This window comes from Prunus mume, linkage group LG4 (assembly GCF_029339155.1).
Source record: "Prunus mume cultivar Tortuosa linkage group LG4, ASM2933915v1, whole genome shotgun sequence".
Taxonomy (NCBI): domain Eukaryota; kingdom Viridiplantae; phylum Streptophyta; class Magnoliopsida; order Rosales; family Rosaceae; genus Prunus; species Prunus mume.
Genome location: NC_142701.1, coordinates 14,268,963 through 14,278,265, shown reverse-complemented (window position 1 = coordinate 14,278,265; position 9,303 = coordinate 14,268,963). Strand labels below are relative to the sequence as shown.

At 35.7% G+C, this 9,303-nt stretch overlaps 2 protein-coding genes across 6 annotated transcripts; both read left to right on the top strand.

Annotated features, from left to right (window-relative positions):
* Window positions 1-1,542, top strand: LOC103343164 (knotted 1-binding protein). 5 transcript variants are annotated; one of them, XM_008246837.2, is made up of 6 exons: window positions 1-118; window positions 211-306; window positions 400-534; window positions 650-723; window positions 999-1,136; window positions 1,291-1,542. In XM_008246837.2, the coding sequence occupies exons 2-5, from the start codon at window positions 259-261 to the stop codon at window positions 1,132-1,134; spliced, it is 393 nt and encodes a 130-aa protein (XP_008245059.1). In that variant the 5' UTR covers window positions 1-118; window positions 211-258; the 3' UTR covers window positions 1,135-1,136; window positions 1,291-1,542. The 5 variants fall into 5 exon arrangements, with proteins under 5 accessions (XP_008245059.1, XP_008245058.1, XP_088907483.1 ...); XM_008246836.2 differs by having other exon boundaries at window positions 211-312; XM_089051355.1 differs by having other exon boundaries at window positions 10-148; window positions 238-306.
* A 170-nt stretch (window positions 1,543-1,712) lies between these two features.
* Window positions 1,713-7,802, top strand: LOC103343170 (mannan endo-1,4-beta-mannosidase 1-like). The gene is made up of 6 exons (XM_089051353.1): window positions 1,713-3,556; window positions 4,948-5,180; window positions 5,572-5,766; window positions 6,353-6,475; window positions 6,557-6,762; window positions 7,295-7,802. Exons 1-6 carry the CDS (start codon window positions 3,520-3,522, stop codon window positions 7,677-7,679), a joined length of 1,179 nt encoding a protein of 392 aa, XP_088907479.1. The 5' UTR covers window positions 1,713-3,519; the 3' UTR covers window positions 7,680-7,802.
* The last annotated feature ends 1,501 nt before the right edge of the window (window positions 7,803-9,303 follow it).

Genomic DNA, 9,303 nt, shown 5'->3' with positions numbered 1-9,303 from the left:
TCACAAAATTTGGTCTGTAGAAACGGAGTTCCCGCGCGTCTGAAAGTTGGAGAAGACAAGACGAAGACGAAGATTTGAATCGTCGTCTTCATCGCAGTCAATCAGATTGAGATCGAAGGCACGGATGCTTATTACGTTATGCTTAATAGTAAGATTATTAATGTTAATGAAGATTGATGCTTAATTTCGTACTGTTTTTGTAATCGCAAGGTTCTGTTTGGCTGATCGCTTAATTAGCTTCGTCGACGATCGATCCAAATGGAGAACAAAGACAGTGAATCTAGAAGAAAACGCATGAAACCAGATGTAAATGTAACGCATTCTGCGATCTCCAAACGGTGCCTTGTGCTTCTTCTGCCGTTGTGTTAGTGTCTGAAATCTGATTGTTGAAATTACCAGGAGGAAGAAGAAGGAGCAATCTCAGACTCAGAAAAGGCACAGAATGAAGATTTAGAGACGTTCGTTGCTGGATCTGAGGAGGTGGAGCTTGCAGTCGCTCATATTCTTGAAAAGATCGAACGGTTCACTCAGCTGGTAATTGACTGTTCCATTTCAGTGTAAATGAAAAAGAAAAGAAAATCCTTGTTTGATTGTATTTACAATTTTCTTTTTCTTTTTTTGTTCCTATTATAATTGGAGTTTTACATAGGTATCTGAACTTCTGGGATCAGGGAAGGCCATGTTTCAGAAGATTGGTGATGAATTCGAAGAGCGGATGATTATGTGAGTTGCAAAGTTATAGTATATGTTTTTGAGTAATTTTATTTTATTTTGTTTTTCTGTTGCTTTTGTAATATATATCGGGTAATATTATTATTAATTTAATACTCTAGCGAGAGACGTAATGGGTTGTAGCTAAGTGGTTAAGAGCAATTACCTTTGCTCTCGAAGTCTTGTTTTCAAACTCCCTCCTTCAATATTACTTGTATCCAAATAATCTAGCTAGAAACAAGAGATTTATTATTTGGGTTTTCGATGTTTGAAATTTGTGGGTGCAGGGTGCACAAGGAACAAATTGAGAAATGGCAGGAAGAGATCAGAGAATTGCGCATCCTTGATGCCTCGAATGAGGAGGCCAATGCTCTTCTGCATAATGCTCGAGGTTTGCTTCACCATGCTCATGTTGATTCTTGAAGGTAACACTCTTCCCAATATTACAAGAATTCTCTGTTTCCACAAATTTCTCAGATATTTCCCCCAATTATTAAAGGCTTTAAAAATTTGCACCCAACTGGCTGTTCTATATGGCTCAATAGGTCTTGGAGTGTAATTTAGGAAACTGATACGCAGGTTTTGCTGTCTCCGTTGATGTTGGGAAGTTACAAGCTAAAGAGACATGTTAAAATTACTGGCTTACTGTGATGGGATAGTTCTGATGGTACCTGTTGTTGCATTGAACGAGATTTAGAATTAGCATGTGGTTGTAGCTTTGATATTTCCATCAGTTCAAAATTTTGATAATTTTTCTTAAGGATCAAGTCCCTTATATAGGGCCACACTGCAACCAACAAATTTCCCTTCCATAGAACATTTCACATTACATACGTTCTATTTAACCTTTTTTCCATGGTTGCTTATGAGTTTTTACAATAGGGAATGGCAGACATTTACCACAATCGTCTACAAAATTGCTGGCCTCTTATCTCAGAGAGGTAAAGATTCACAGTAGTCTTACATGTACGAGAGATGTTTGCAATAACTAGATATAGTACAAAATAGATTTTTATTCTTTTACAAAGATGTTTGTGCATAGGCCCACTAGTGTAGTGGTTTGGACTCCCCTATGAAAACTAGTGGATTTAGCCATGTTTTGGGTTAGGCAGCTACCTACCCGAAAATTGTCAAAAAATAAAAATAGGTAGATATGAAGCAACAAAACCAAGAAAAATAGAAAGGGAAGAAGAAGAAAAAAATAGAAAAGAGAGAGAATGCATCAACAAGCCTAGGGAAAAGAGAAAGAAAGAAAAAAGGGAGAGAGAGGTATAAAAGTGGCAGAGAGTTACGTGATTAGATATGAGTGGTATTGAACTCTATAATTATTTTGAATTAGGTAACATTTTTGGACACCCAATTTTTTTAAGGGAGTTTCACTAAAATATCCAAAATGGGAGCTGAAATTATAAAAAAACCCAACACCCAAAACACTTTATAAACACACCCAAAACTCATTATTACACACACTCAAAACCCATTTATAAACACACCCAAAAAATATACAATTGTTGACTTTGGGGTTGATTTTGGGTGTGTTTCTATGTTTAAATAGTGTTTGGATTTTTTTATAAATATATATCTAGGATTGGGTTTATTTATAACACCCAAGCACAATTTCTTGTACACTCTTGCCTAGTTTTTTAGCAATAGATGCTAATTGTTTTTACGTGTATTAATTGTTTATTTAATCAAAATGCATTTGATTCATATCTTTTTTCTTATTTGATAGATGATTATAACATGATGGATGCAATATCAATTTTTTTATTTATATTATTTTAATCATCATATCGGTGGCATACACGTATCCTAGGTTTTGAAAATTTTCTATATTGGCGTACTCGTACCCGTGTTCATGCAACGTGTAAGTTTCACCTACTCAACTTCCAAATCCTGGATCCGCCAAAGGTCCTGGATTATAGTACTAACATCCATATTGTGTGAATTTAGTATATTATTGCTCATCTCAATATTATCGCCCATCTTAATGTACTCAATATCAGCCTGACTTGAGTAATGCAAAAAGTCTAACAGATTAGGCCAGAGGTATGGGCTGGACTTTCAAACTATTGGGCTTCCATAATTTTTTCTCATTGTTGGACTGTTCAATGGTCAAATTGTTCATTGGTTGTTACAGACATGTTCATGCATGTATGTAACAAACCCCAAAAATTAATTAAACTTGCGTATGAGTAATGATTTATCGTGTTTGAATGAGAATTTCTTAACAAAACTATTTGTTTGTCAATTGTCCTTTATTAATTACTTTATTTTGACTTGTCTTTATAGAATTTAATTTATTTTTCCACACTCATGATAATTTACAACGGGCCAATACGCTCACAATAAGGCTAATAACAACTAATTAGGTATTGAACTCATCATAATATATATTGCCCTCTCCAACCGAATGTAGAAAATTACCACTAGACCAAAGACTAGTGGTATAACACGTGTGAATTGATAATAACAAGTCCTAAATTTCTCATTAATATGATATCTCTTTAAAAGGAAATCCAGATAGTGCTTAGTTGTGTTTTATTTATTTTTAAATTTTAATAACACTTGATGTTTTTTTATTATTAAAGAAGCTAGGCGAATCCCGGTAAGAGATCTGTTTATGGTATCAGTTTAAAGATTGATAATTTCTCTTAAGATTAAGGATCAAGTCCCTTGTATAGGGCCACACTGCAACCAACAAATTTCCCTTCCATAGAACATTTCACGTTACATACGTTCTATTTAACCTTTTTTCCATGGTTGTTTATGAGTTTTTACAATAGGGAATGACACACATTTGCCACGATGGTCTACAAAATTGCTGGCCGCTACTCTCATAGAGGTAAGATTCACAATAGTTTTATTTCTACGAGAGATGTAGTCAATAAATAAATATAGTACAAAATAGATTTTATTCTTTTATAAAGATGTTTGTGTATAGGACCAATTAGTGCAGTAGTTTGGACTTCCTCATAAAAGGTCATAGATTTCAATTCTAGCATTTGTATTGTGCGTGAATTTAGTATATTATCGCTCATCCATCTTAATGTACTCGATATCAACACAACTTGAGTATTTGAATACATAATCTTGTCCTTTCAGCACAAATGGATGTTCTATTCAAAATTTCGACTACTTCTCTAAACATAGCATAATTACTGACTGTCTCTCGACTTGCTCAACATCAATGCGTCCTATTTATTAAATTAGTAAAATTATACAACTTAATCAGTCACTGGTGGCTCCTGACTACAAATTTTGCCATTATTTATCTTAAGCAAATATTAAATGCAAAAAGTCTAACAGATTAGGCCAGAGGTATTGGCTGGACTTTCAAACTACTGGGCTTCCATAATTTTTTCTCATTGTTGGACTGTTTAATGGTCAAATTGTTCATTGGTTGTTACATACATGTTCATGACATGCATGTAACAAACCCCAAAAATTAATTAAACTTGCGTATGAGTAATGATTTATCGTGTTTGAATGAGAATTTCTTAACAAAACTATTTTTTTTTGTCAACTATCTTTTTATTTATTACTTTATCTTGACTTGTCTTTATAGAATCTAGTTTATTTTTCCTACACTCACGACAATGTACAACGGACCAACACGTCCACAATAAGGCTAGTCTCAACTAATTAGATATTGAACTTATCACAAATATATATCGTCCTCTCCAACCGAATGGAGAAAAATACCACTTGATCAAAGACTAGTTGGTATAATACGTTTGAATTGATAATAACGAGTCCTGAATTTCTCATTAATATCATATCTCTTTAAAAGGAAATCTAAAGAGTGCTTAGTTGTGGTGTTTTTTTCTTATTAAGGAAGCTAGGTGAATCCCAAAAGAGATGTGTTTATGGTATATATTTTTAAAATGAAGCCAACCAAATCTCTTAATTATGGTAAGATATCTGCTGTGGAATACAATCCAGTAACTAAGATATGGTATTATTAATGTGTACATGAACTACAAAAGGCTTCCCCAATTCTTCTTTCTTATTTTCTTTTTATTCCTAATTATCCATTATATCACTATATATACTAGCTTAGCCCTAGCTACTAAATAGAAAGTTAATTTAAGGCATAAAATTAGCACTCAACAACCATGTCGGGGAAGGGTTTGTTTGTTTTGTCAACTCTTTTGGTGTTCATCTTCATTCAACATGGAGATTGTAAAGGTGAAGCCAATCATGCCTCTAATGGTGGTGCTTTTGCTCGAACAGAAGGAACCCGTTTTGTTATGAATGGGAGACCGTTTTACATAAATGGTTTCAATGCATATTGGATGATGTACATGGCATCTGACCCATCTTCAAGAGCCAAGGTCACTTCTGCATTCCAACAAGCCTCCAGGTATGGCATGAATGTTGCTAGAACTTGGGCCTTCAATGATGGCAGCGGCACAGACAGACCCCTTCAGCCTTCTCCTGGCTCCTATAACGAGGACACATTCAAGGTACTCCTATATGTAGCTATGTACTTTCATACAGTTTCACATGTTATGTTGTTGTAAAAAATGGTTAATTGGGATTATTGATTTCACGAAATTTGAAATTTAATTTGAGTATATGTATGGTTCATATTAGTAGTCATTCAAAAATAAGGTGCATGATTGAGACGGGAACAATTAAAAGCGCTTCTAGAAAAAATACTTCATATAGAAACAATTCCAAACGGGTCCTAAATTTCACTCAATCAATAACATCATTAACCTTTTTTATGGCCCCAGAAAGTATGACTTATTAATTAAAATTTCCCCCCTTTTCTTGTTGTTAAAGATATTCTTGAATTTTGGGTTATGGTCGATCTTATAGGATTAAATAATTTTTAATTTTCTTTTGACGTAGGGATTAGATTTTGTGATATCAGAGGCTAAAAAATTCGGAGTACATGTGATACTAAGCTTTGTGAACAACTTTAGCGATTTTGGGGGTAGAAAGCAGTATGCGCAGTGGGCAAGAGACCGTGGCCAACCCATCAGCAACGATGACGACTTCTATTCAAACGCTGTCATCAAAGGATACTATAAGGATCATATTAAGGTGGGTGCTTAATTAATTCCTATTTAATTTATTCTCATTAATTAATTAAGCCACTAATTCTTTGCTTAGCTTTTCACTTATCAGTTAAATGTTTTCTTTTTTCAATCCGTTTCCTGTATTAGATAAATTATTAAATACCACTTCAGAAGGGTCTCCCATCCGTTTCCCTAGTTTTGCTTAGCTTTGAACTTCAGATTTAGTCATTAATGTTGCATAGATTTACTTTTCCCCATGTGTATTTTGTATACGAGTATGTGAGAATGTTGGACCTGCCAGAAAACCTTGTTACAACTTCTCCTTCTTCTAAATGATAAGATTTAGTCATAAATAGTCTGTTCCGATATCACAAGAAAATATAAGCGAGACTATTCGATGTCCAAATATTCTCTACAAACTTCGCAAGTTTTATTTGTTATTTTTATACATTTTACAATAACATGTGGACTTTGAGATTTATTTCATACATTAATTTTATCATTTTTCCATGCCACATATGTGGCAAAGATGCATAGAAACTAGAGAGGATGTAAAATATTGAATTACATAGAATGTAAAATAGATTTATCTAACAATCCTTCCCATGCAGACTGTGCTCGCAAGAATAAACTCCATAACAAGGGTGGCCTACAAAGATGATCCAACCATCTTTGCTTGGGAACTAATAAATGAACCTCGTTGCCAATCTGACGTCTCTGGAGCCCTTCTTCAGGTATCTCTCTTAAAATATTATTTGGTTTTCCTTTGAAAAAAAATTATTTTTAACTTATTTTGGTAAATTATTATTGTGCAGCAATGGGTGACAGAAATGGCCGCACACGTTAAGTCCGTTGATAGTGAGCATTTACTAGAAATAGGGCTTGAAGGATTTTATGGGGAAACGACGCCGGACAAGAAGCAGTACAACCCTGGTAACCTAGAGTTTGGCTCTGATTTCATAGCCACCAACTTGCTTCCCCAAATCGATTTTGCCACTATACATATCTATGCTGATCAATGGTACGTTCAAAATCTCTTTCTCCTTAGCTATGTATATATGTACTCATTAATTTGTCGTATATATTCCAAGCACATTACTAGAAAACCTCAAAAAAGGTTACGGATGATCTGAGGCTAATGACAGCAAAAGTCACAATATATCCGTGAGTTGGTCACGAAAAGCCACATATTACGATCAAAATCTCTATCCCCTCTATATAGCTATACATCAATTTGTCCTATATATACCAAGTATACTACTAGAAGACCTCAAAAAGGGTCACAGACGATCTGAGGCCAATGAAAGCAAATGCCACGATATATCTGTGACCAAAATGGATCGTCACGAATAAGATTACGTCATTGTGCTCTTTACATATGGTGTTGTCATTAATTTTTTACCGTTGCAAATAAGGTATGTGGCCAATTGAACTTTGGGTCCCACTCTATTCTCAACCCTGTCTACGGCTTTTTCACAACATGAATAATAATTAAGCTCCGTAGTAATATTATTTTAACAAGATCTAATATATGAGAACATGATGATGGATAGGTTATCAGGAGAAAGCGAAGAGGCTCAAGCTGGCTTTGTGGACAGATGGGTGCAAGCACACATTCAAGACTGCAACACAGTGGTGAAGAAACCACTGCTCGTGGTTGAGTTCGGCAAGTCTTATAAATTGCCGGGCTATGTCGTACAAAAGAGGGACGCCTACTTTGGAAAAATATACAGTGACATTTTCAGCAGTGCCAGCAGAGGGGGCTCATGTGTAGGTGGGCTTTTCTGGCAGCTCATGGCTCCAAATATGGACACTTTCGGAGATGGATACGAAGTCGTTTTGGAGCAGAGCCCTACCACTGCCACTGTCATTGCTCAACAGTCTAGGAAGCTTAATGGGTTAAAGGCTAGTCTAGCAATTAATGTCACAAGGACTTGAAAGTATAGATTGGTTTTGTATTAGTACTAATTAACTACCTTGACTTGAGATCTGTTAAAGAAGCTAGAATGTAGTGTTGGCTGATTACGCATCAATAAATTGCTAAAGGCATCTCCAATTCGTAATGTCATTTAATTAGGTAAACATTACACCTTTTGGCACCCCCGTTGGTTGATGTTGGGTTCATTTTCATACATGATTTATCATGTCATTCATCCGATGTTTTGAGGTAGTTCTTGATATTTTATCGGTTGTTTTTAAAAAATAGGCTTATTTATTGTAGCGACCCCTGAAACTTTGGTTAAATCTCACTTTACTCTCTGAAAGTTAAAATGACCCACTTTGCCCCATTGACCGATATTTTATATCATAATTTACCCCCCATCGTCAAGTCAGTCAAAAACTCTGTTAGAAATGCTGACGTGACAAGAATGGGACCCATAATTTTGTTGAATTGGATGCCACGTAGGTGCCAAGTGTAAAAAATAAAAAGAAAGATTTTTTTTTCAAAAACTTAATTAAATTATTATTAATAGAAGGAAAAAAAATGAAAAAATTAACAGGAAATTAAAAAAACCAGCAACACCGTCTTCTCCACACCTCGCCACCCCTTCACCGTCGTAAGTAATAGATCTCCTCCCTCATCCCACCCCATCCCTTCGTACCTAGTATCTATAAAATGCGGTCTCCTTGTAATAGGGAATTGTCTTAAAATATTGCCTAGATCATGATTGTCCTTCATGATTGTGATTTTGATGATGATGGTGTAAAAGGTAGGCTGGGCTTTCAAGGCAGAGGGGAGAGGAAGGGCCTCCATCCCAACGCCCCAACCCCAAGCCAACCATTCTCTCTTTCTCCAGATCCGACAACCCAAAACTTCAGATTTGCTGAGGATTCAACCCAACCGCCATCCTAGATCCGTCGCAAATTCAACCTATCCACAATACCATATCCAAATCTTGAAGACCAAGGCCATGCCACCGCTTTCATCACCAAGCGTTTTGCCCCGGCAACCCAAAAACCCATCCCCACCACAAATGTGTGCATTGTTCTTTATTTATTTATTTTTTATTTTTTGTCGTGGGAATGGCTTGTGGTTGGTTGAGGTGGATATAGATGATGGTGGGTGGTGGTTGGTTGCAAAGGAAGGAGGAAGGCTGATGGTGGCATGGCTTGTGGTGGGTTTGGGTGCTTATGGATGATGTTGGGGGTGATGGTTAGTTGCAGAGGGAGGAGGAAGGATGATGGGGCCACCTTTGGGGATATGGAGAGGTTGGGTAGATGCGTAACAGGAGGAGGGGATTGGGTTTATTTATTTATTATTTATAAATATTATTATTAATAATTGAGTTAAGTTTTTTAAAAGAAAATCTTTCTTTTTATTTTTCACACTTGGCACCTACGTGACATCCAATTCAACAAAATTATGGGTCCCATTCTTGTCATGTCAGCATTTCTAACAAAGTTTTTGACTGACTTGATAGTTTGGGAGTAAATTGAGATGCAAAACATCAGTCAAGGGGGCAAAGTAGCCATTTAAACTTTTAGAGTAAAGTGAGATTTGACCAAAGTTTTAGGCGCTATAGTAAATAAGCCTAAAAAATATTATATAGTATAGCCAATC

Coding starts and splice junctions, on each gene's coding strand:
- LOC103343170 (XM_089051353.1), top strand. CDS start 3,520: ATGGTCTACAAAATTGCTGGCCGCTACTCTCATAGAG. Junction 3,557..4,947: donor TGGCCGCTACTCTCATAGAG/GTAAGATTCACA, acceptor TTGCTCGAACAG/AAGGAACCCGTTTTGTTATG. Junction 5,767..6,352: donor ACTATAAGGATCATATTAAG/GTGGGTGCTTAA, acceptor CTTCCCATGCAG/ACTGTGCTCGCAAGAATAAA.
- LOC103343164 (XM_089051354.1), top strand. CDS start 125: ATGCTTATTACGTTATGCTTAATA. Junction 313..399: donor GCATGAAACCAGATGTAAAT/GTAACGCATTCT, acceptor TGAAATTACCAG/GAGGAAGAAGAAGGAGCAAT. Junction 724..998: donor TTCGAAGAGCGGATGATTAT/GTGAGTTGCAAA, acceptor TTGTGGGTGCAG/GGTGCACAAGGAACAAATTG.